General features: G+C 42.1%; 1 protein-coding gene across 3 annotated transcripts in view; it reads left to right on the forward strand.

Annotated features, from left to right (window-relative positions):
* The window catches only part of SLC44A1 (solute carrier family 44 member 1), a 179,428-nt gene that overhangs the window by 50,372 nt on the left and 101,867 nt on the right, over positions 1 to 27,189 (forward strand). For all 3 annotated transcript variants that reach the window (XM_084771960.1, XM_084771959.1, XM_084771958.1), the window contains exons 3-4: positions 225 to 367; positions 24,643 to 24,779. In XM_084771960.1, the coding sequence (XP_084628086.1) occupies positions 225 to 367; positions 24,643 to 24,779 (280 nt within the window). The remainder of the gene's footprint in view (positions 1 to 224; positions 368 to 24,642; positions 24,780 to 27,189) is intronic.

The raw sequence follows: 27,189 nt of genomic DNA on the forward strand, positions 1-27,189 counted from the left end.
AAGGGTAGGATTTGTGTCCTTCCAGTAGCAAATGGTATTTCCCTGTGACTTCTTCATCCTGTTCCTATACAGACCAGGGAAAACAGTGTAATCGTGTTTGCTATAAGAAGACATAGCTCTTTGTTCCCTTCAGCAGACAAAAGAAGCTCAATATCATATCAAGTAGTGACTGATGCTATTGAAATGGTTTATTTGTGTCTGTTTTTTTTCTGTTTCTTTCCTAGGGATTTATTTGTGGCTTTTCAGTAGCAACAGGTGCAGCAGCAAGACTAGTGTCAGGATACGACAGCTATGGAAATATCTGTGGGCAGAGAAATGCAAAGCTGGAAGCAATACCAAACAGTGGCCTGGACCACACCCACCGGAAGTGAGTAGACTCTTGCCTGACAAACGGTCTGGAAACTTGGCGGGAAGCACAGGGAGGCATGGTTTCCTAACGCCTCCGGGGTATTTTCATATACTTTCCATAAGAGTATTTTTTTTAATGGGGTATTTAGTCACTGCTGCTTTCATTCAACAAATACATTCTCCAGGAAACAAAACTGCCTACCTTGCAGTTTTAGTGGGCCAAGAAAGTGATTTGAAAGGCTTCTGTCTTCCCATTAGCCTTTAGGTTGTGTTCTACTCCTTAACCCAGAAAATAATATTCTCCATTTTAAGATTATACTTAATGAGAGACAGATGGATGACAATAGCATAAAGCTATAATGTAGTATTTTGTGATGCATCATTTATAAATATTTAAGCCTTTCCAGCTCCATAAAAGCTACATCTTCTTTGACAAATTGTCTTGGGTTCTCAGTGTCATCGTGAGGATGTCGTGACACTCCTGACTTTAATTGTCCTTGCTCTTCAAAAGCTATTATTTTATTTCCAGTACTGATGGAGGAAATGCATTTCATCCAGTAAACACGCTCTATGTCTGATAATCTGTGTAAAGTTTCAGGTTGTGAATGTGTATACCCTCAAACTTCATTGTGTTATTTCAAGTCAAACCAGGACTTCAGAATTAATAAGTCTAATTGCAGGCTAGCAGTACTGGTCAGTGTAGTTATTATACTTTCTAGGAAAAGTTAGAGTAGATCCTAACAACTTATTATTTTGTGACTCTGTTCGTTAAATCTTGGCCCTTCTGTATGAGGTATAAGGTGAATTCAGTGATTTCGCAAACTTGAAGAACTTTTTAAATAGTTTCCCTTTCTTAGAGACAGTCCACCCTCTAATGAAGAGGAGATCATGCAGGTCAAATATGCTAAGTTCTAAGTAACAACAATGAGCATTTGCATAGCTTCCTGCAGATGACAAGCATTTACCACCCTGCAAGGCAGGAGGAACAAAGGTTTAGCTGCGGTGACTGCCAAGGCCAAGTAGCTGGTTGGTGGTAGCAGAGGACCCAGTGCTGTTGTGAGCATCTGTCCTCAAGTGCACCTGCATCCTGCATCCCTCGAGAGAAGCGGTGAATGAGTCTTAGCAGCTTAGAAAATTGTTTCATTTGTGCTTGTTTATAATTGCCTCATGAAATTAATACGCATTTTAGACTTTGGGTCAGCTTTTATATGAAAAATACCACAAACTTTTTTTGTTGACTTTTTATTTCAAAATGTATTTGGACATGTAGAACTTGAAAAGCTTCAAGTTATTTTGTTTCTAAAGTAGCACCTGTGTCATAAGATGTTAAAACGCGCCAAGTTTATGATTCTCTCAGCTGAGGGCACAGGAAAGAGAGGGTTCTTATGCTTTAGTCCACTGTCCCTGTGGCTTGCTTCCTGACCTACACATGTATGTATCATAAGGCATGCAGATACCACTCTCATTTAACCCGGTGGTGTTCAACAGGCTGGTGGGGGAGGCAGCTTCCAAACCTTCTGTCTATCTTATATATACACGTTGGCCTCTGGCAAGGAGAAATTGTATATTACTCTGAGAAAGAGCTACTTTTCTCTGAATATTTTGCGTAGGCTTTTGAATTAGTTTTTTTCTTCACTCATGTACACATATTTAACATGTATTTTTGTGCTTTTGTTTTCTTTTTCTTTTTTGGGGGGGGTGTGGTGCGGGGGTCAGGGGCTCATTGTGTAGCCCTGGCTGGCCTGCGTCTTTCTTAAGTAGACCAGGATGACCTTGAAATCACAGAGATCCACCTGCTTTATCCTCTCCAGTCCTGGGATGTGAAGGTGTGTGCAACCATACCCACTTACGTGTTTTTGGTTCCTCTGCACTATTAACTGTTACGGTGTAATCTGGCCATCTCTGTCTGTAAATGGCTGTGAGAATTTGGGATATCCGTATTCAGGTAAGTCTACGTATTTGAAGGTAGCGACAAGAAGGCAGCGTTCTTTGTCTGCGTTAGCTTTATTTCATCCTTTTCCTCCTACGATATGGCCTGCTGCCTTTGTCTGGAGCTGTTTGCTTGTCCTGCCAGCTTCAGGGAGCTCCCTGCCCTTCCATGGTTAATGCATACTCTCCTTACACCTGTGTTGTGTGCTGACACCACGAATGCCTGGCCCTTATTTGACCTTCATGTGCATTTGCTGAATAATGCAGCAACAAATCCTCTAAAATCCTTTCATGACTGTTATCCCTTCTATTAGAGGTTTTTTTTTTCTTTCCATTTCTTATGTAGCTAAATTCTACTCATCCTTCCTCTCAGCAGAAAGGTCACTTCCCAGAGAAGCTGTCTCTGGCTTTACAAATTAAACTGTGAGACTGACATTCTACCGACGGAATGAAAGAATCACCTATCATAATTTTCCATTTAAAACTACACTCTCCTTGTGGCCTTTAATATAAATAATTACAATTTTTTTTTTGATAATTTGTCAAAGGGGCGTCTTTACTAAATGCTGTGAAAGCAATGAGGCCTGTTCTTTTCAGTGTTGAATCCTTAGAGCCAGCTAGCTCAGTGACAGGAGTGAAGTAGGCAATTCATTCAGTGCTTGCCAAATGAGTAAATAAATTCACTCTAAGGAGTGAATTACTGAGTTTGAGAATCTGAATATTTTAAGATTATTAATGCATGTTGCTGAACGGCTTTCCATAAAGGCTGTTGCATTTACATTCCCACCAACAGTGTCTGAGATTGCTTTATCTTTGATAGTATTATTAGTTTTTATTCTTTACTAGTTTGATAAGCCACAGGATAGTACTTTATAGTTTTAATTTGCGTGCCTTTAGTTATTAATGTGTATGAAGCCCCTCCCCCACACTTGTTAGCCTCTCATGACGACTGTTGTGCTTAGTGTATCTATTCTGGGGCTTCTTAGCTGTAATCAGCTCTGTCCTTTATGCTGTGATGGGATTAAGTTCTTGAAAATAGGGCTTTTATTTTGCCATTGCCCTCTTCCAGGGCCTTTGCTTTCCTGCTGTGGCCTGTACAATCGCAGATGAGCCCACCCAGCCCCTGCTCTTGCAGGCCTTTTGAGATCCAGACCCATTTCACCTTCCCAGTCCTCTCCTACTGTTCCTCAGTGTGGTGTTATTACTGTCTGTGGCATTTGATTGATTCCACTTCTGTGCCGTTCCTTCTGCCTGTCTGCTTATCCGATTCTTTGAAACACTTACACCAGGTCTCACAGCTGACCTTTTTATGAAGTGTTTCAAAATAACCCTATCCCGTAGTAAGCTTCCTTTTACTGTGATTGCCTGAACTTTGCCATCTCACGCTCGTTATTCTATGGCCTTCAATTTGCTCTCTAATTATATTGTGTTTCTTGTCTGTCTATTAATTATCGGTTGCTAGGTAACAATACCATAAATTTAGTGGCTTAAAGCAAGACATATTTGTCATGCCGGTGTCTGTTGATTCAGAAATTTAGACATAGATTGCCGTGGTGTACTCCATCAGAACCAGCAGAAGGGCACCTAGAGAATCTTCTAGAACAATGAAAGTAATACCTCTATGTAGTATAATTATGGAAGTGATATCATAGTATAAAGTGCTATCCATATGGACATTGCCTGTATGTGCTGTAATGGTGGAAGTGATGTATGTCATCTTTGCCGTTTTTCTGCTGATGAGGCACAAATTTGAAGTCCTACTGGAACTCAAGGAAAAAAGAATTGCAAAAGGACATGAGCAAGGCCTCTGGGACTTTATTGGGTCCTCTGCCATACTGTCTTCCCGGTTTTTGTAGCTCTTAGTCTGAGTACTTCGGTTCCTTGATGAGGGCTTACTTAATTGTAATTATCATGAAAGGAGGGAACTCAGGAAACAGATGGGAGAGGACACAGATCTGTCTTATTTTAACCAAATGTTCAAGATGTAAGAGTTTTCTTATCAGTAAAGAAAAACCTTATTTATTGGCACTTGTAGTTGTAATGTTCTAGTTGTAATGATAGTGTATTTCCTGTAGTAACAGTGTTGCACAGAGAACTGCCCCACGGTGTTGAGGAGATCCAGGAAAGCCTCAACTTCATATGGAATTAAATTCATTTCTGAGCTGCTTGCTTGAGAAACTAAGACTTTCCTGCATAGAAGCAAAATCAGATATGGGCCTAAGTCTGGATCAACTCAGATAAGCTCATTTCCTATAGAGCCATGGAGTTCTAGAATAGAAGATTATTTATCTGACAGCAGCCTGCCCAACGCTCGTGAACAGAGAGTGGCTTACCTTGCGGCTGAGCTGTGGTGATGATCCTACCCATCATGGGTTGGGCTTAGAGCCAGACTTCTGATTGTAGGGAGTGAATGGTGAACTGATTGACAATGCCAAAACTAAATCTCTTCTGCCATGTTCTAATTTGTGGACCTATAACATGTAAGCACTCTTAGAATGTATGTGAAAGTTATCACTATCATTATTATGATAAAGAGAAGGGGATATTATTAGCCTTACAGGTTGCTCTATGGCTTAGGCCTCTGGTGATGGCCAAATGGCCAATGTCATCACAAGATGGCGGGATACATGGTGGAACAGTAACATCTGGGACAGGGGTGCTGGTGTCCATATGTGCAGAGCAGGGATGCATCGGCTTATGTTCAGTTCAGCCTGAACTAGTTCAGAGAAATGTGCTGAGACAAGGGGTCTCACTTCGTTGGCCTCTGAGATGGGGCTTGAGGCAGTGGGGAGGGCTTGGTGTTTGCGCAAGAGATATTCTCACACCCTGGGTGCACAGAGGAGAGGGTGTGACAGGAGGGCGGCGGCTCTTAGCGTAGGCCAGGGAGGGTACAATGTAGGTTGTTCTGATTGAGGTATTCCGTCGTGAGGACTTTGCCCTCCTTCCTGCACACGCTCTTGCTTAGTGTCCACTTTCTTTGTTACTCTTAAGAAATTTCCCCAGTGTTTCTTACTTGCTAGTATTGATTTCTTTTACAGGTTCAGAGGATGTGTTTCTCATAAATCTAATTTTCATCTTTCAGCCTTTCCTCTGAAGAAGCTATTTTAAAGTTCCCATTACATGCCCCTAAAATGCCTCTCAATTTGAGATGATCTGTTAACAGGGTGCAAGAAGTGAAGGGTCTGAGGAAGATGGTGGCATCTGTGTGTGAATAGTCAGTAAAGGGAGCTTCTTATTTGGGGTCTTCTTTCAATTTTTTTTTTTTTTTTTTTGCATAATTGTCTAGGAAATGGAGTGAAAACAACCCTAATGCAGGGACTTTATCTTCTCAGCTGTGCTTGTCCTCACTGTAAGCTAGCTTACCATGCCTGGGCTAGAAGGACCTTCAGACCACTGGGGCCCTTTATTATATGAGTAAAGGACCCAGGTTCTACGGAGACCTGTACGCATATTCCTTTGTGTCCCCATGGAATTGTTCCAGTACGTTCATACTTGCAAATATCAAAATCGCTTGCTGCTAACATCCTTCTTATAAATGGCAGAGTATTCGCTTATAAGCTGTGTGTGTCTTTCTGTATTCGTAAACATTTCCAAATTATTGATAGTACTCTTGAGTAAGGAGCTGTTACACCTTGTTGCTCAGAGAGTAGTAAGAAGGAGAATTCTGAATGTGACAACCCAGATGCATTTTTTCTCTTATTTTTTGGTCTGTGTGTGGTTCAACAAACGTGTGCGGAGACCCAGACTAGGGCTCTACTGGCCTCCGCCTGGTGCCCCTGCTTACGGTCTGTCCTGCCTCCTGCCAGCCGGGCTGCGGCTCTGGGTTTGTGCCTTTTTCATTCTGCAGATTCCTCTCAGCATTTAAAGGCGGAGAGGGTTGTTGGGAAACATGGAAGGAAGCAGGTTATACAAAAGTTATAACCACGGAGACCTTGAAAGAGGCCAGATCTGTGAGGTTTTAAAGAGTTTGAAGGCGACCACAAAATTCCTTTTTCTGTTGGCGAGAGAACATGAACTGTGGTGTGAACTTCATTATTCTCATGTCACGGTTGGTTTTGTTTTACTGTGTATATGTTTTTGATATTTGTAGACACGTACCTACCATACAGTTCTTAAGTAGGATAATTATTTCGTGAGTATTGGTCTTCATTTCGAGAAATGTTGTGGTTTCTCTTAGAACGTTAATGGTTACTGCTTGTCCTTTCAGGTTAGATAATTCCTGTCATCTTGCCCACACTCCTCGACCTATGAACTTATATAAGGGCTATATGGGAAGTTAGTGGTGACAGCATCCTACTGTGTAGAGTGTGTTTACTCTTTAAGTGATTGCCAAGGTTTCTGGGCCTATACGTTGTTACAGTCTTCTGGTTTCCAGAAAACATGTTTCTTTAGTAAATCAGTGTGTAAAGACATGCTTTGCTTGTTGCTGTTATTTTGCTTTTGAGACAAAGCCTTACTTTTTAGGCTAGCTGACCTCACACACTGCTTTGGCCTCAGCCTGTGTGCCTCTTGCCGGGTGTAATTTATATCACTTTGCAAAGTTTTAACAAGAGTTATTCAAATCTCACTCACTGAAAATCTTTGGCCCTGCTTAAAAAAGAAAAAAGAAAAAAAAAAAAGGTAAATTTTGCTTAAAAGAGTGTTTTAAGATTCCCTATAACCTAGCGCCTACAACGAGGACTTTTCTTCCTGTTGACTTGACCTAGATTGTTGTGTGCTCAATGGCTGTCTGTCATTCACCTTTCTTGAAAATTCTGCCAGGGCGTGGTGGCACAGACCTTTACTCCCAGCTCTTCAGAGGCAGAGACAGGCAGATCTCTGTGAGTTCTAGGCCATCCTGGTCTACACAGTGAGTTCCAGGCAGCCACAGCTATATAGAGACCCTGTCACCTTTTTGTCCGCCCCGCCCCCCCATCCCCTAAAAAAATGTATATTTTTTCTTTGGGGTGAGAGAAGTGGCTCGGCAGTTAAGCACACTGACTGCTCTTCAAGAGGTCCTGAGTTCAACTCCTAGCATCCACATGGCAATTCACAACCATCTATGCTCGTAGGCCCATGGGATCCAATGCCCTCCTCTGATACACAGACATGCAAACAGACAAAAGAGCCACACACATAAAATGAATGACTAACAAACATTTTTTTTAAAAAGGAAAAATCTAGTTATTTTATTTTGTCTTTAGCCTACTTTCATTGAAAATTAGTTGTGTGATACAGGCTACTTCTAGAGATAATAAAACAGGAAGTAGCCTGAATGGCTGAAGGAGAGTTTGCTTAAAACCCTTTTTCTTGGCCATTTTCTTTGGTTCAGAGTCTAAATCTGGGTGTCTAAACTTTACATATATCCTTCAGCTACACAGACGTAATTTTTTTTTTTTAGTCTGATGGAAACTATGATCTTGTAAAAAAAAAAAAAAGTACAACTTGATAAAATCATGCAATCACAAATGCTGTACCTGGAGGAAGTATTGTTGGAGAGACATTTCAGGACTCAGGAGCTTATGGTAGGAAAACAGGACAAATGTGCACGTCAGTTATAGAGTGACACGGGAATCTTACTGCTATTGTTGAACAATGGATAGGTTTTATTTCCTCAAGGTTAAATTTTATACATGAGATGCATTATGTGCATTAAATTAAAAATAGAGATGTTCATAGTCCCTGTCCTTGAAGAGCTCATACTCTCACGAGGAAGGCAAATATAGGGGTGCACAATGGTAGTGGCTCCATCCTGCATGAGTGCTGCCCATCAACACCTTGTGACTGCTGGCCTGGGTTCCTCATCACAACTGGTGAAGAGAGAAAAGTAGGGCCCTTGGGTGGAGGGACCAGAAACACTGTTATGTTAGTTTACTTACTGCTGTTGCAACAGATTGCTGTCGCCTAGTGATGGAAAACACTGGGGTTCTATAAATCAGAAGTCGGCGGCGTAGCTAGTGCTTTATTCCATGTTTTCCTAAGGCTAGAATCACAGCATAGGCAGTGCTGCAGTGCCTTCTTGCCGATCTGGAGAATGAGCCATCTTCTCACCCTAACCTACCACCAGGAAGTCAGTTCGATGTGGCTTTAGGACTGGGGTCCTGTTTCCTTGCTGAGTATGTAAGGAGTCATTTTCAGAGCCTAACACTGACCTAAGAATTCTATACCTGTGCCTGTGGCCCATGATACCTTGCCTCAATGACAGGTAAAGGCCTCCTCATTATAAGTCTTCCCTCAGGGCAGCTTCTTGGTTCCAACCAGTGGTGGAAGGCTGAGAACAAGGTAGTTTTAGTCAAATGTGGAGCCCCGGTTGTTGTGGATGAGGTTCAGGTCAAGGTCTGTCAGGTTGGGATTCTTGCAGGCCGGGCTAATGCAGGGTGAGGACTGGTATACACGGGAAGGAATGGCCAAGCGTCCCATGGAATTGAAGCCGCTTGAGGATGAGATGTGGTTCGTGTAGGCACTGTACGGGAGCTCGAGCCTTCCGGTGCCCTGCAGAGCGACCCAGCAGCTGACCTGCTTCTTCCTGCAGTTAGGTTAAGTAGGTGAGTATGTCCCCAGTCTGAGCATTTTCCCTTTGCTTTGAAGGAAATCACTGGCGCCAGTCTCCCGTCAAACGCTTTCAGCCGTCAGCCTTTGCTTGCTACCTCTCCTAGGTTAGCATAAAATGAGAAGGAATACCCTAGACGAGACCTCAGATGAAGCCACATTTGTAGACTTCCTGTCCCATAGGCATCATCAGCGTGCAGAAATGGTTAATACTTGGGATCAAATTGAAACTTGCTGTGTCGTTTATACAAATTTCCCAAACTTCTCTCTCAGAGAAAAACATTAGAAGTTATAAGACCTAGATTTTTCAAAAGGTAAGTTTATAGAGGCATATTTGGAAAATAATTTTCATTATAGTTTGTGATTCCATTATGTCTTAACTTTAATTAAAAAAAAGAAAAAGTAATTCCTAATAGGATTCTGTCCACTGTCATAATACTTGCTGTGACTAGAACTGCTAGCAGGAGCAAAGGACACCAGCTATTTACTTCATCTTTAGGGAAGGCAGGAGATGGAAGTTGAATGGTTTACCGATTCTAAATAGGAGAGTGGAAGGCTACTTAGCAGAGTTACATCGCAGGATTGCAGCTCAGGCCGGGTGATTGGCTTCCTGTGATGCTGGACTCGCGGATGCGCTTGCTGTGTCTAAGTTAGGCAGCTGGTGTGTGTGCTTGGTCTACTCGTTGTGTGTTAACCCGGCGCCATAAAGATTTTTAAAAAGCTTTTGGGGGAAAAAAAAAGCTTTTGAGAGACCTTTGTACCATAATTTGAGATAATCATTAACCGCTTCAACTAGGAGTTTCATAGACATTGCCCATGCGTGTGAGTGTATCTGGGTCTGAATTGAAGGCACCTGGGGAGCTAAAAGGCTCCCCATGCCATTTTCCCAGGGCCACCCTTACTTCCGATGGCAGATGTAGGTTCAGAGCTCAAGAATTACTCTTGGGTTCAAGAATTCACCAGAAGATCTCACAAGAGTCGCTGGAAGCTAATGATAGCCATGCTTCCAGCATTTTCCGCACCGAAGTCATGGGTGAGCCAACAGAAGGAGCACATGGTTCTCATCCGTAGAAGGAGGGAAGCCAGGTGGGGTTGGAGTACTCCACTTGCTTAGCAATGGTGTGTGAAAATGGAGGATGGGCACCTAGGAAGCTCACTGGATCGCTGTGCTTATCGGTTCGTGCGCCTGTCTGTGTAGATGACTCAGTCTTAAGCTCTCTGCATCACAGGTCACGTGGACACCACCTGATCCCTAACACCTGGTCTACACATTGATGCTGATGTTTGTAGAATAATCAGTCCCTAAACTGTCCCCGTCATAAATCATGTTGTGAGGCTGTGTGCCGTGACCCAAGTCCCAGTTAAACAAAGGCACTCCTAGATGCAGAGAGTAACTTCAGGAACCAAGACCAAAGTTTGGCTCTCTCGGAATAAGGTTGAATTCTTACCTGCTACTGGTGGTTCAGGTTAAGCTGGATTTTGCAAAGGGTATTTTCAAGAGGAAAATTTAAATACTGTATTTTATGGTTTAATTGAGGTGTAATTACATTTAATAAAATAATATATCCATTTAGAATTTTGGTGAATGTATACAATTAAACACCGCCCACAAGGATCCACACCTGTTTTGCTACTAGAAAATAACCTTGTGCCACTGTATAGCCAGCCTTTCCCCTCTCCTGCCAGTCCAAGCAGCCACTGACCTGTGTTTTGTTAATATAATTTTGCTTTTTCTTTTTTAAAAGGATTCTTATATAAGAAAATATGTGATATGTAGTGTTTTGTCTGTACTGTCCCCCCTTTTTATTTATTTTTTTAAAACTGGCACCACCATACCTAGATTGGTTTTTAAAAAAAAACGTTTTAATAACATAACATAAAAATGTTATTAATATTCATTCATATCTTATAGATATACCAATAGTTTATTCCTTGTAAATTTCCTAGGTAATATTTTATTTTGTGGTTGTATTATATATTAGTTATCCAGCACTTTTTAAATTAAAAAATACTTTCTTATCATCATGAGTAATACTAGTTTGGAAGCTTGTGGCCGTGATTTTGTAAGGACATATATTTCAGTATCCCATAGGATTTCAATGTTCTCACACTGTTTCAAAGTGGTTACACCATTTGCATCTTTCTTAGGAAAGTGGGAGGGTTCTAATTGCTCTGTCTTTGTGGCATTTTGTGGTGTCTATTTTTAGATACCCCAGTGGGTGTATAATGGCACCTCATTGTCTTGTAGTTTAATTCACATTTTATTTTCCAGTCTTTTTATTTGTTCTTAATTCTCATATTCTTAATGACCAGCAATACTGAACATTTTTTAAAGTAGTGACTGGCTATTTGTCTATTTTTTTATGAAGTACTATGCTTTTCACACATTTTTAAAAGCAATTCAATTTTTATAAAAGAATTTCAAGAATGATTTTTAATCTTAGTATAAGTCCTTTATGTTTTAGATGTATGGTTACATACTTTGGTGATATTTCTGTAGTCTGTGTTTTACCCTTTTGATTTCTTGCAAAATGTGTGTGTGTGTGTGTGTGTGTGTGTGTGTGTTTGGTGTGTGTGGTGTGTGTGTCCCCAAGGAGACCAGAAAAGAGCGTTGGATCCCTTGTGGCTGGAATTACAGGCAGTGGTGAGTCACTAGGTGTGGGTGCTAGGGGTTAAAGTTCCTCTGTAGGAACAAGAAGTATTCTTAACTACTAAACCATCTCTTTGCAGTGTCCTCTTTTTGTTTTCTCTGTGGCATCTGTATGTGTAGGCTAGAGGTTATTCTTGAGTGGTGTTTCTCATGAGCCTTCTTTTTTAAAAATGGTCTTTTGTTAGGACCGTTAAACTAGGGTAGCCAAAGAGTGACAGAGATCCTGCTATCTCTTCCCAGTGTTGAGATTGCAAGTGTCTTTTGCCCGCTGAGCTGTTTACAGGTTCTGCAGATTGATCTCAGATCTTGGCTTGTATGGCAAATACTTTACCCACCAAGCCATCTCTCTAGCCCTCCCAATGGCATCTTTTGATGAGGGAAGGTTTTCAGTTTTCATGATCTTTTAGTTGTTTGTCCTATTTACTGTTCTAACAATGTATTACTTTACCTTTAAGAGCTTTTAGCTTACCACCACTACTTCCTCCTTTGTTGTTGTTGTTTTTGTTTTTGTTTTCCAAGACTGGATTTTTCTGTGTAGCTTTGGCTGTCCTGGAACTAGTTCTTATTTTTGTGAGTACTTTTAGAAAATTTAGATGGTGTGAAAAATAGACAAAATTGATCCCTTGCACCCAGAGAAAGATCCAAGTGTCCCAGCAGCATTTATCAGAAAGACTTGCCTTCTCCATTGGCACTTTTTGTTGACAATGCAAGATTGAAGTCATAGAAAAAAATCACTAGTAAGGTCTTGTAGAGGTTATGTAGAAATAGGAATTATTTACCTAAAGCAAACAGGATGCTGCCTTTGTACACCATTGTTGTAAATAACTAGGTACAGCAAATCATATAAGAAATGGGATGTATGTGTTCCATTAGAGAGAAAAATAATACAAGAGACTACAGTACAGCCTGTTTAGGAGCTGCGACATAACATGCATAAGCAAGATGCTTAAATTATAAGTTATAAAACGTATGTCTAAATAAATTCAGAATTCAGTCGTTTATTTTATTATTATGCTGAAAATATAATGAAAAAGATAATACTTATTTTTTAAAGTAAAGACTAGCTTTTTGTACTTGCACAAACACATGCATATTTATACATTGCCAAATGCAGAGAATTATAATATTTTAATAGAAGGAAAGCAGAACAATAATAGATATAAAATCTTCTCCTACTGGGTGGTTTTAATGCAGCAAATACAACAATACAACCAAAGTTAATTTATAGACTTAATACAGTACCAGTTAAGACCCCAATAGGGTGGTGAATTAATCCTGGCTGATGGTATAATTCATAAAATAAAAAACAGAAAAGATTTTTCTCGAGTGAAGAACACTTTTAAAAGTTAGTATTATTCACAGAGTAATAACTGAGTATTAAAAGGATGTGCATATGTTGTAAGACAGTGAACTGGTACTTGAGAAGAAGAGACAGAGCCATGCAGTGGGTACGTCTGAGAGAGCAGACCAGATGTCTAGGCTAAGTGTAGTTACTGCAGTTGAATACCAAAAGACCTGTGAATTTCTGGCTTTGAAACAGAAAGAGAGACTCGTGCCTTTCACCAGAGGTTGAAAACCCTAAAGCCACCAGACAAATACTGTAAATTACATAAATAGACTAGGTGTAAGATGCTAGGAGATACTGGGTACTTTGAACTCCATACATAGGGATTTTGTGGGGTTCTAGCTGAGATACAAAATGTAAGAAGAGGAGACTTTGACACTAGAGTGGTTTTTCTTTGTGTGTGTGTGTGTGTGTGTGTGTGTGCGCGCGCGCGCTCGCACTCTCGTGTTTATGGAAGTCCAAGGTTGGTGTTAGGAGTTTTCTTTTACCTTTTATCTTTGTTTATATTTTTTGATTTTTTTCAAGACAGAGTTTCTCTGTGTAGCTTTGGCTGTCCTGGACTCACTTTGTAGACCAGGTTGGCCTTGAACTCACAGAGATCTGCCTGCCTCTGCCTCCTCAGTGCTGGGATTACAGGCATGCATCACCATGTCTGGCTTTCATCTTATTCTTTGAGACAGGTTCTCAGCTGAACCCAGAGCTCACCTATCTGGTTAGTCATTAGCTGATTTACTCTGAGAATCCTGTGTCTCTGTCTTCAAAGGGTGGGATTTCAGGTAGACCAGCAGATCCACCAGCTATTTGCATGGCTTCTGGGGATCTGAACTTTGAACTCTGGCCCTCTTGCTTCTACAGCAAGGCTTTAACTACTGACATATTTTCCCGTCCTATTTTTCAAGAGAGGCTAGATACCTGTCAACTGGTTAAAATCTTCTTTAATACATTGAAGGTAGCACAGGTTAATGAAGGATGAGGGGCACTTATAAGACCTGCTAGTCTTCTCATTTTTATTTTATATTTTTTAAGATTTATCATATTTTCTGTTTTGCTTGCATGTATATGTATCACATGTGTATATGGTACCCACAGAACTCAAAAGAAAGCAGTAGATCCCAGGGAACTGGAGTTATAGATGATTGTGAGCTGCTGTGGGGATGCTGGGGATTAAACTCAGGTCTTCTGCAAGAATGGAACTCTTGACCTCTGAGCCAGCTCCAGCTCTGATTTTTTTTAAGTGTTGAGACTTGGAGGGGTGACTCAGTAGTAGAACACTTACCTAGCAGGTCCCAGGTTCAAGTTCATCTCCCTCCCACAGAGCAACAAAACAGTATCCTGTTGCCAATTGATGTGCTGGCCAGACAAGACACGGACTGAAGTTTTCTCATAAAGATTATGTATCTCTAGTTGCCCTTGTCATATGCTTTCTAGGGAAACAAAGGGGGGAGGGATTGCTGTTCTAGACTAAATCATGTTCCAAAGGTGTATTATAAAAACTGTGTAAATGTAGGTACATACAGTCATGGAAACAAAATAGAAGTAATATATAAAAACTCAAGAGAAGTAGAACATGTAAAAACAACCATCACTTAACAACAACAAAAAAAGAAATTAAATTAAAATTATTGGGTTGGATGGTAACATGAAGAGTGCTACATTTAGCCACTTATTTTGATCTCATATCATAAAAAGTAAGTTCCAAATGAATTAAATATTTTGAAGTGAATATTGTACATCATTGAGGAGAGGGGATAATTTGTACATTGTTGAAGCAATAAAGAAATTAAGCCATCAAGGTTGGCATGCTTGATTATGAAAATTTTGATTCTCTAATAAAAAAGATAAAAGCAATACAATAAAAATAGCACTTTCAGCTTTTCCATGATGAGTTGAATTGTTCATGCAATTGAGGATCTCTTTAAAGGTAGATCCATTGGAGAGACAATTAAAGAAGGACTTGCCTCATAGGAAATAGCAACAGTAATACTTGGCCCAAAGAACCTTGTTGGTAGATGGACATGCTGTGGTGTTTTGGATGAATAAATGTGATAGTGACATATGAGCCTTAGCACAGTGCCTGGAATTATAAGTGTTAATTTCTATCTGTGATCTTCATTATCATCATCACCTTTCAAAAAAGTTTGATGTTGTCGGTGCTTCTGTTTTTAACCCAAATGGGAAGGCACTTGACCCCTGTTATGTGTATGCTGCTTCCAAAGCTCTTCACCACATCCTCCCCCATCAATTCTCACCCTAGCCCTGGGAAGTATTACATTTTCCTTAGTGAATGCTTTCAGGGTTCATTCTTCCATAGTTGCAGAGCCATAGTTTGGCCTTGTCAAACCAACTCAACTCAATTGAAACCCCTTATTCCGGCCACAAGCTTGTCTTTCCAGGGTGCATATGCTTTGTCTTGTTTCCTCACTGCATCTGTTCTGCAGCTTTAATCTTTGCCTCCCGTATTGCCTCCTGAAAGATCTTTGTCCTTTGTCATCCTTACTTTTAACCTTTTTTCTTGTAATTTTTTTTCATAGTGTTGCCACAATATCTAGTGCCTGGGTCTGCCTCATCCTTCTGTCTTTGGTACAAGTGAATAGCCATCTGTGATGGGCAAGAGAGTCAAGGGGCGTCTCTCCAAAGGAACTGAAAGGCAGTATGCATAAATAGGCTCGTGAATACAAAGCAAAACCGGAGTTACTCCTGTCTCTTCCACAAGAAAAGTGATGACTTAAAATGGCTCTGTTGTATCATATATCACAATTTGGTTATCCATTCATCAGTTGATAGACATTTTTAAAAATATGGACAAGTGTTTGGAGAAATTGGAGATCCATATATTGCAATAGGAGTTTGAAATGGAGCAGCTGCCATGGTAAACACAGACTATTTCTCAAAATGTCCAACATAGTTACTGTATGACTTAGCAAGTCTACTTCATGAAACCTAACTAAAAGAAATAAAAGCACTTGTACACATAGAGACAGACATATGAATGTTGACAGCAGTGTTGAGAGTAGGAGGAGAAGGAAGAAGAATTGAGAGGAAGGGTGTGGTCATGAGGACTGACCCGATGGAGCAGAAACAGCCCAGGCAGGACCACTATGGCAGGTAAACATGGGGCGTGTGGCTGAGAAGTAGCCAGACTAGCCATAGGGGGTTAGAGCAGATGAATACCTACCCAGCCCCAGTGCCTGAAAGCTTGTTGAATAAATCTAACAGGTCTCTGTCTCCTTATATCGGAGCTAGAGCAAGTGACTAGAAAAGGCTCCCCAAATTATGACTCCCCAAATAATTACACTGATGAGTGGATAACAAGATTGTGGTGTATGCATACGATGCAGCGTTGTGCAGGGCCGCAGTGGGGCATTGACGCATACATACCCTGTAGCATGGCGAGCTTTGGAGTCATGGTAAGTAGGGGTAGGGATAGAGGACTGAGCAATGACTGCTAATGCTTATGGAGGCTCCTTACGGATGAAAAGACTTCAGAACTAGATTTTGTGACAAACAATTCAATAATGTATACATAAAAACATTAAACTGGCTGGACACAGTGGTACATGGGGTAGCCCCTGGGCCTCCCTGTAGTCACAGTCCCTGGGCCTTCTGTCAGTCACAATTTCTAGGCCCACTTGTTTTCAAGTCTCTAGGCCTCCCTGTAGTTATAATCCCTGGGCCTAGGTATAGTCACAGCTCTGAAAAGGCTTAGGTAACAAAGGTCATTCCTTAAGGCAAGGAATTTGAGACCAGCCAGGGCAACATAGTGAGACCCTGTGTTAAAGGAAAGCAAAACACAGTCAGCAGGGGTCGACTTTATGGTGTGTTAATTATGTCCCAATAAAGTTTTAAAGCTAAGAGAAAACAAAACCCTTTGCCATTGTTGCATGACCTACTATCTGGTATTTTTCAATGTGATTGCTTGAAAACTTGAATTTGAGACTGTTCCTTCTGACTGTAGTATTGACAGTGAATTTGGCTTTGGTAATATTCTAGTTACTTTTGCTAAATAGAAAAGTTATTTTTTGATAGGTCTCATGTGATTTTTTTATAAAGTGCTTATTTATAACTTTGTATAAGTTATAGTCAGTTGTTCTTGGATTCATTCTATCCCTTTCTAAAAGTTTTTTTTAGATTTATTTGTGTGTGTGTGTGTGTGTGTGTGTGTGTGTGTGTGTGTGTGTTGCCTGTATAGCTGGTGGAGGTCTGAAGAGGTCATTAGGTCCCTGGTAATTGGAGTTACCAGTGATTGTGATCGGCCATGTGGGTGCTGGGAACTGAACCCAGGTTTTCCAGCACGTTTTCTCTTATTTTGGTACATGTGTAAGGAGGAGACGGACACAGGATAATTGATCTTTGTCTCTGAGTTCTCCATGTGCATGCCTCTGTTTGTAATGTTAATAGATCAAGGCCGTCAAACTGGGGCTTTTGAAAGCAGGGCATACTGTTTATCCTTCTGTGCTTCCTGAGGACAGTGCCTGTGGCTTTGGTAGGATTCTGTTTACCTTTGCTAAATAGACACGTTCTTTTTTGGTAGCTGTGAAAGACAGTTTGTTTTCTGAGACAGTCTTGCTGTGTTACTCAAAGTTCCTGGGCTTGTCTTCTCCAGTCCCCTCCCTCATGAGTGCTGGAATTATTGGCATGGGCCACAGAGCCCAGCACTTACTATTTTTTTGTTTTTTAATGGAGCAGGGCTACAAACCTTAATGACCAAGGCATCCTGGTCAGATTGAGATGTTCTTCTCCTGTCTGCTGTATCACATCATCACATGTTCTTACTTGTTCCTTGGTAGTTTTGAAATCCTGTTTATTTCCATTCTCACTCTAATCAAAGCCATCGCCTCTTGGTAAAAGTCCTTTAGCCTCCTTCCCTCCCATTTAACTTACCTATTGCTCATCTCCCAACAGCATCCCAGCTGTAGGATGAACTCCAGACTGTCCTGCCTCTTCGGTACCTTTAAGGACCACAGTCTCGTTGCGGCATCCCTGCTTACCACCCACCCCCCACCCCACCCCCCACCCCCGCATCCTTCATTGCAGTCCACGTCAGCAGTGCCCGTGTTCCCAGCTCTGTGGCTCTGGCTGCTCTGCTTACTCAGCCTTAGTTCCTTTAGTTATCTCCTCTCTAGACACCGCCCCAGCTCCACACAGGAGACCCATTTGATGCTTCCTGTGCCGGCCTCTGTTCCCGGGTGAAATGTTTGCACTGCCTGCAGCTCCCTTAGCCCCTCTCTGTACCATGAATGCCGGGAAGGGAGACTGACTTTGTAATCTGTTTCTGGTTGGTTTGGTTTGGTTTCTGAGATAGGATCTTGCTGTGCAGTCCTGGCTGGCTTTGAAATCTGTACATAGCCTAGGCTGGCCTTGAACTTGAGACTTTCTGCCTCAGCCTCCCTAGTATTGAGACTGGAAGCATGAGCCACATGCCTGCCTGGCTAGTGTTGCCATATTTATAATTATATTGCTTACTTACCCCTGTGCCTGCCAGAGGAGGTGTTTAAATTTTTTATGTTGAATAACTTAGATTATTTCAACCTTAAATATCTTCTCCCCCACTTCCTTTCTATCCAATCCTTACCTGGCAAAATTTACACAAGTACGTCTTTTTAGTGATTCCATAAATGAGTATGGAGTTCCTTCCTCATTCTGGGTGCTGTTTAAGCACGGAGAATATGGACTGGGTTATCTATTCTCCTAGAGTTGATTTCTATCAGTAGAGACAGATAATAAAACAGATAAATAACTAAAATGTACAAGGCTAGAATGAAAGTGTAAAGGAGCAAATAAAGCTTTGCATGAGTGTGTGTGTGTGTGTGTGTGTGTGTGTGTGTGTGTGTGTGTGTCAGTCATTCTGTCTGTCTGTGTATGTCTAGGGGCCAGGTCTCACAGCCTAGTTCAGGTTGACCTCAGATTACTACTTTCCTATGACAGCCACCTTATCTCCTGAGGCTGACCTTTGTCCATTCATGACAGCAGCACATGATCATTGGTCACCACTTACAGCTGCATCTTTCTTATGCTGCCACAGTGACAAATTTCAATGGTGTTTTATTGTTTTCAGTGGGTTTTTGTTTGTTTGTTTGTTTGTTTTTCCTTGAGGGGGATTAAACCTTCACATATGTGCTAAGCAAGTACATCCCTACCCCTAGACATGGAATTTTGAGGGACCGATGTTCCAACTATAGCAATATACGTGCTTATAGGTCAGAGAGGGATGGCCGCAAACACTGTACACCCTTCTAGGCCACTGTCTGTGGTTAATCACTGTTCTCAACATGTCTCTCTTAATTTTTTTTTTTGGTTGTTATTCTAGAATGTTGGGGGCCAAACATGTGGAGTTAATTGTGTGTTGTTGCCGGTAGATGGGTTAGTTAGCTTAGTTAGGCTATGCTGTTTCCATAGCTCTGCGCTATGTAAGATGGCCCTACTTGGGACACTTGGTTCCTAGCCTGGTGCAGTGCCTGGACGTGCCTTGCTGCAGTCCTCCCTCCACACAGGAAATAAGAGGTCTCCCTGGGCAGAACTCTCCCGTGGGTGGAGTGCAGATCCTCAGGCTCTCTGTAGCCTGTATGTAGCATCAGCAGAAGGCCTGCATTGCTCTGCTGTGTATTTCCTTTTGGTATTTCCTTTTGGTGACTTATGGAGGGCAATACACTGTATAGAGGGGCTACACATTATTGTAATTGGACAAATGATCAGCATCCCTTACATTCCCCTCTGGGGATGACATGTGTCAGGAATCCCTAAAGCAGAAGGCATTTGAGGGGCCTTTCTGGCAGCTTTTTTGCTTTAGTGCCGCAATGCTTGATTAGGGAGGAGAGAAGCCAAATTCGGCAGGAGGCGGCCAACAGACCTGGTATCTGCTTGCCACCTCTTGCTCCAAAAAGCCCTGCCGCAGAGTTGCCATGGCAGCAGGAGGCAATTTAATGGCAGGGGCTCATCTCCGGAGCGGCCCTGCTGTGCCCCAGCCTTTCCCTCTGGCCTTCAATTGGATCGGTGGTTACACCAGGGCCTTACCGCGTGAGGCGGCCATGTGGCTACACATTGTCTTATGGAGCAGAATGTAAGATCCCCTAATTCTTAGGACAGCCACCTCTTATCCCTCTTCTCCTTGGCACATGCCTCTTTGATGTTCCACCCCAGTCAGCCCTATCCAATGATTCGCAGTTCCTTAAATATGCTCTTTCATGCTTCTGTGCTTTCAGGCATGCGGCTTTCTCTGCCTGGAGTGCTCCTTTCCCCATCTGTCCGGAAAATTTCTACTCAGTTTTGAAATGCAGCTCAGGTCCCCCCCCCCATGTATTCTCTCCCCCCCTCTCCTCCCTGCAGAACTACACAGTTTCTATTGCTGTTTCAGCCTCATCACAAGTCATGTGTTTCTGAAACGATTAGTTGTATTTCTGTATCTTTTATCTGCATTTAAAATTTCTTGTTTCGTGAGTTTTTGCATTAGAAAGTTTTTTTTCCCCTTGGAGTAAATACTTAGCGATGTTTGTGGAATATTGGGGTGCTTTTCTATGGATTAAGTCCTGTTTAACGCTTAACCCTTTGAGTGCTGTTCCCCACATGATAAACTACTGCATCATGGGTAAGTGTGAGCTCTTTGGACTACGGGGATCTGATATCACTAGCCAATCATGAGCCTGTCACTGATGTGACCTCCAGTTGTCACCCACCTTCTGGATCCATCCCTTGGCTTTTGAATTATGGTTGTTGTGAGGAACCAGCCTCAGAGGCTTTATGACATGGAGTAACTCCCCTCCCCCCGCTCACTTTCGTCTTTGGTGAGTACAGTAAAAGCCAGTCAGAGGTTTAAGCTTTAACCTTTAAACCTGCAGCATCATATATGATTGGGTTTCATCTTCTTGCTCCGAACACAGCTTTTCAAGCCACCTCTCTCCTGTGGCTCTTCTCCTCTTCCTGACCTGTGACTTAGTGCTGTCCTCTTCCCCATCGCCCCATTTTCATGTTTGGTGCCCGTGTCCTCCTGTTTACTGTGCAGACAGACATTCTCGTTAAATTCGTCTTCTTCTTTCCTTTTAGACATAATTTGGTATTGTATTTCTAGACCTCCAAGTTAGAGTGGATTTGTTTCATATCAAATCCTCAAATAACCCCTGAAGCCACCTGAACCGGAGCGTGTGTTTATATCCTTTCCTCACCAGCTCCTCAGCCTTCCTTTGCAGCACAGCCTGAGCCCCTTGCGGTTTCTTTCTATTCCTGTTGCCTTGGGTTTGTTGTTGTTGATTTGAGCCTGCCCTTTAACAGCCGGCCGAGCCATCTTTCCAGCCCCCATCACACTTCTAAGTTCAAAGCTCACCTGGGCATCTGGCAATTCCCTTTGCAAATGTCTTTTCTGGAACACCCAAGCATGCTGTGTGCATCCTGTATGTGCCAGTGCCTGCAGGTGTCCAGGCTGTTCGGTTTCTGGAGTATTGTTCTCGTTGTTTTCCGCCCTTCCTTCATTCCCAGTTGGGGTATTTTATCCATTCTAGGTCCTCTGAAGGATGTAAAACTTAAACAGAGCTGCTTCTAAGGCTATTAGTAGACTCCGGCTTCTAGGACATCCGTGCTGTAGCCACTGAGAGTGGAATTAGGATAGTCTCTGAGACAGAGCTGCAGCTGAGTCTGCTCGTCTTCATGGAAAGATCGCATTCTAAGATGCAGTACAGATCTCGGGAGCTGTGGGTTGTACTCAATCCTGTGGGTACCATTTATTTTCTCCCGTGACTACATACCTATAATAAAGCTTAATTAATAAATCAAACACAGTAAGAAACTGACAATACCTAACCATGAATTAGAGCAATTGTACCAATACCTATAATAAAAATTACTCAAAACTTGGCATTTTGTTTACTTATGAAAGTTTCCATTTACTGTGTCCTGACTTTGGTTGGCCACAGGTAGCTGAAACCACGTGGAATGAAAGTGCGATAAGGGACACTACTGAGTGTCACCTGCTGCTGCTGCTGCTGCTGCTGGCCTGACTTGTAAATAGTTGATGGCTTGTTTCACTGTCAAAAGGAAGGAAACCTCCAATCATCCAAGAGGCATTAGCATAGCTAGAACCGAGGGCCTGTAAGTAGCTTACGTTGGAACTAGCATAGATACAGATACTGAGCATCTGTTAGCACACATTTCTGAAGGTGTATTAAAATTATATTTTGTTTCTGTGGATTATGGGTTTTCTGAAACCATGTACTCGAGCCGTAATTGACAGTAATAATTTGATAGTGCTTTAGAGACATGGTAGAATTCCACTCACTTTCCCTCTCTTTCTCTTTCTTTTTCCTTTTTTTTTTTTTTTCCTGCGACAAGGTTTCTCTGGGTTGCCTTGGCTGTCTTGAACTTGTTTTTTAGACCAGGCTGACCTCGAACTCACAGCGATCCACCTCCCTCTGCCTGCCTGAGTGTCGGGATTGCAGGCGTGGGCCCCTGTGCCCAACTCTTCCACTCACTTTCTTAACCCATTTTTGTTTTGTTTTACTTGAACTGGTCTAGCCGCTGCTTACCTTACTAGGCTGTGGACCTAATGGTGTCTATGCAGATTTTTCTCCTAAATGAAAACTAAATATTAGAGTTATTGTCTTGCTGTGTGCCATACTCAGAATGAGTTGAGTGGAGTGGCTTCCTATCAAATGCAGGCTTTGGAGAAGTCAGGTTGCTTTCTGGGTGAGACCGATAAAACTGTCATATATGTGCTGTCTGTTACGTGTGTTATCCATGACCTTTAAGTAGACTACAGAACAAATTAGTACATATTCCTATGATCTCTGCTGCTTGAGGGGCCGGAGCGGGTAAAAAGAACCAGTATGCAGGTTCCGCTTGGTATCACTAATGCACAGTACAAGGATGCTACCCACTCACAAGTACAAAGCAGTGTTTAGAGTATAAACAGGACACAACCAGGGCAATTTTAGCATTGGAAGAGGCAGAAACAGGACATCAGACAAAGGATCTATTCTCACGAGGTCTCCGTTGTTCGAGCCCCATCCCAGCTGTGAGGCCTGACAGCCTCTGGCCTTCTTTTCTTATCTCCAAGTCTGTGTGCTGCAGTCATGTGATTTCTCTAGGCATCTCTAGGCATCCTTTATCAGTAGGAACTATGTAATCAATGACTCTCCCCAACCTGCGCTCCACCGCCTTCACAGAAGCACAGCGCACCATTGTGTGCAACTAATATATATGTACACAGAGTTTTCTAGAGTGTCTGGCACATGAGTAAGGACCGGCTGCATCCATTGCTGCTATCATGGACAGCACTTATTATTGGCACTGGCGGCAGGGCTAGTTGATCTACCCTCTTCCAGGACCTGAGTGTTCCCTGCTCAGAGTCTGGCTTTGTACAGCTCATTGTCTGTGGTCCTAGGAACAGACACTCTGAGTCAGATGCGTGGGACAGATGGAGGGAGAATTAGTGAGAGGCTGCTTGTCTCTACCAAGGGTTCCCAGCACCCGTCTTCTCTGTGCCTGCCTGTACTGACTACGTCCTTGTTTTCGGCCATGGATGCTGTCCATGGACCCTACTTCCAAACCACATCTGGCCTCTTTGTATCCCTTTTATACTTTCGGAATGAATGGTTTTAGCGTCTCTAAGACCTTGTTGATGTGTGCTGCAGTTTATGCTTTGCCTCCCTGCTGGCTTCCTGGATGATCTCCTGCCTGTGCTGGCTGTAGTGTTATCACTGCGTCTGGGAGGGCCTGTCTGGTACCTTCTGCATGTTTTTTTTTTTTGTTTTTCTTTTTCTGGCTTCCTTCTATGGTGCCTGTTTCACCTGTGCATTGATTTTTATCCTTTCTGCTTTTTAGATTTGTGCCTAATCCTGTTTCTTCACGCCACTGTAGCCAAAGGCTAAGAAAAGTAATTACCCAATTCTAATGTTTAGTTGTATTTGGACTGTAGACTTGAGTGGTTGTGGGAAAGGCTGTTGACTTTGTATAATTTGTCATGGACTCAGAAAAAAAATGTACCAGACCTATGTTTCTTTAACTTTGTGCCAAATAAGACGTCCCTTCTTATGCTCCATCCCATGGTCTGCAGCACTACACTTTGCTTATCTTGTTGGAGGATGTTTGGTCATCATTTTCTCATGGACAGGAGATAATACCTGTTGTCCTTCCTCATCTTCTCTTTGGTTTTATCTGTTGAATCCTGTGATCTCCACCTAAGCTTCTCTCTTTAAAAATGTAATTATATAAAAATACAGAGGACATAATTTAGGGTATGTGTATTATTTTTACATAACTGTTATGATATCTTAACAAATAGTATTTATTATGAGTATTCCAATTAAAATGTAATCTGCGTTATTTTTAGAAATTGAGAACTGTAAGAAGGAAAGGAAACTAAAAACCACACACAGAGACACTGCGATGTTGCTATAGATTACTCTAGTTTGTAAGCATGTTTCCATTCATAGCAGTATATGTTCATTCGTGCACATATTTTTATTTTGATAATAATATCCATTAGCCAAAGTTTGTGGTTTCCATGGCAACTATAATGTATGTTAAATCACAGCATTGGGACATTCTAGTAGTATTTGATACAAGTTTAAAAAAGCAAGAAAACAATGATTTCTAATGATAAAACCTGTACATTATAAAATGTAAATATTAGGAAAAGAAATTGTGAAAACTATTAAGTCCTTCAATTACTCCATTCTCCCTGTTAGCACTGTAAGTCACTGTTTTCAACATTTTCACATGGTTCTCTTGGAGGAATGCTGACGGTGCAGCTCAGTGGAGGCTACCCTTTGCTTTTGGGAATGGTCAAGTGTACCACTGTACACTAATCATATGTGCTTTGCAAAATAATATTTTGGTTCTTTTCTCCCTGCTTTAGGTATGTGTTCTTTTTGGATCCATGCAATCTGGACTTAAAAACAATGAAGATCAAATCTACAGCACTGTGTGTAGCAGCGTGTCCAGGGCAAGAACTGAAAACCTTGAGTGACGTCCAGAAGTTTGCAGAGGTCAATGGTGAGATTTTAGGCTGTCCAAATTGACACTCTGGTTCCCAGTTTTCACTGTTAAAGACTGGATGTTTGCATTTCGGTATATACTTGTTTTCATACTAAATAATGTCATAAAACAACCTTAAAGAGGTAATATTTTTAAAAAGCTAAAGTGATTTTAGGTTTTCTAATTTTAAAATGCTACAATCAGCCAAGTACGATGACACACACCTGTAATCCCAGCACTCAGGGAGGCAGAGGCAGGCGGATCTCTGTAAGTTCGAGGCCAGCCTGATCTGCAAAGTGAGACCAGGACAGCCAAGGCTACACGAAACACCTTGTCTCAAAAAAAACCAAAACCAAACCAAAACAAAACAAAACAAAAAACCAACCTAACAACGAAAAACAAAAGCAAAACAAAACAAAAACCCTAGAATCAATTCAGGGAGATTATTAACGTCTAGATTTGCTGGGTACAGTGGTGTGCAAGTGCAATCCCAGCTGCCCAGGAGGCTGAAGCAGGAGGATTGCTTAGTTCAAGTGCAAGGCTGGCTTAGACAGTACAACAAGATTTCTTGTCTCAAAACACAAACCAGAGATTATCTCACACCTTTATGGGAAAAGGAAAGCAAAGAATTTCCCCAGGGTTGGGTGTTTTCCAGGAAAATTCTGAGTCAGGTCCTTGTGATGTGGAAAGTGGTACTTTTAAAATAAACCCTGCAGGTGCTTTTGATACAACCTGTTGGCTATCTTTCTTTCTTTCTTTCTTTCTTTTTTAATTTTTTATTAATTTATTCTTGTTACATCTCAATGGTTATCCCATCCCTTGTATCCTCCCATTCTTCCCTCCCTCCCATTTTCCCCTTACTCCCCTCCCCTATGTCTGTGACTGAGGGGGATTTCCTCCCCCTGTATATGCTCATAGGGTATCAAGTCTCTTCTTGGTAACCTGCTATCCTTCCTCTGAGTGCCACTTTCACTGTTTCCAGCTAGGATCTCTCCTGAGCTGGTGGCACTGATGGTGCTCTTGCCTGCCTCTAGAGCCGAGTGCTGGAATTTCAGGTGAAAGCCAATCATGTGGGTGCCAGAGAAGCATTTGGAATTACTTGTATCCTCTATGTGATGTTCAGGTTTTGCCCTCTTTGCAAGTTTTGTTTAAATCTCTGAATCTGTCTCCCCTCCCTCTTTCCCCCTCAGACACTATATTTAATCTGTGTTAACAGTATAATATATGCATGTGTAAAGCAAATGGCGGCAGTTACAGGAATGAATATAAAGAGCTATAATCAAATTTCTGCCGTCAGTTCTTTTCCCGTGTGTGGTGTACATATAATTTTATGTTCTGCTCTTAAATTTAATGTTGCATCATGACCTTTTCTAAGAATAGTTTTGAGGAACTTTGAGGCTAAAAGATTGGGATTAGCAGAGAATGCCAGCAGAACCAGTTTGCTGCAGTCAGCTCTGCTCTTTGGAAATTCCTATTTCCTGGCTCTGGCCTCAGCTCCACATGGTGTGCCGCAGTTCTCTTTAGAGCAGTTTTAAAATCACTCTTTCTGGAGAACCACATGCTAATGGTCCCTCTGGCCCATGCTTTGAACTTCCCTGAGGTTCCATGTTTGTGTTCTGTGTGTAGGACTTCTCAGCCTTCCTGCCTGCCTAAATCCAAGGCTGCTGCTAGGTCCTTTGAAGAACGGGTGATTCAGGTATTCACCCCACGTGACGTGTAGCTCGCTAAACCAGGCCTGGAGCCATCACCATGCCGATTGCAGCCTCGCTCCAGATAGGATGCTGGTCCTCCGTGGGAGGAAGATGGGGGATGTCTCTGATCTACCACCTCATGCCCTTCATGTAGATAGCAGAAAAGGCACAGGCTGGTGAGGAGCTGGAAACTCATTCAGATTCTGTCACTGACTACATAATAAGAGACAGAAGAGCTTTCCTGAGCCCAGGTGTCCTCATCCAAATAAATATGAGGATGTGTGAGGAATGCTGAGTGTGTGATGGGCACTGAAGGAAAAGGGCTCAGTACCCTCTCAAGAGCTCACTCTCTATGCCCATGTGCGGCCCCACGTTTGCCTCACTAAGCCATATGCCGAAATTGTCAGCCTTGTACCTTGCCATACCCCACCTTAGGTGTGGGGTAGAGTTGCTTAGACACCGTGTACCCGATAGTGCTGTGTGGGTCACCGGGTAACAGTACAGGCTCTCAGGTAAGCTGTTTGGATTCAACTTAGTGGCTCTGAGACTCTGAACAAGTTGGTTGTTTCACCTCTCCAGGCCTTGGCCCCTCATCTGTCATATAGGGCAGTGTCTACATGACATACCTCATTAGGATTTTTATGCTAAATCAGGACAAGAAAAATATTTAAAACTTTAGCTGGTAAAAACATTGCAGAAAATTAGTGTTAGCTGCCGCCTCTACTTTTCTTCTTCCA

This window comes from Acomys minous (assembly GCF_964271855.1).
Source record: "Acomys minous genome assembly, chromosome: 1".
NCBI classification, from domain to species: Eukaryota; Metazoa; Chordata; class Mammalia; order Rodentia; family Muridae; genus Acomys; species Acomys minous.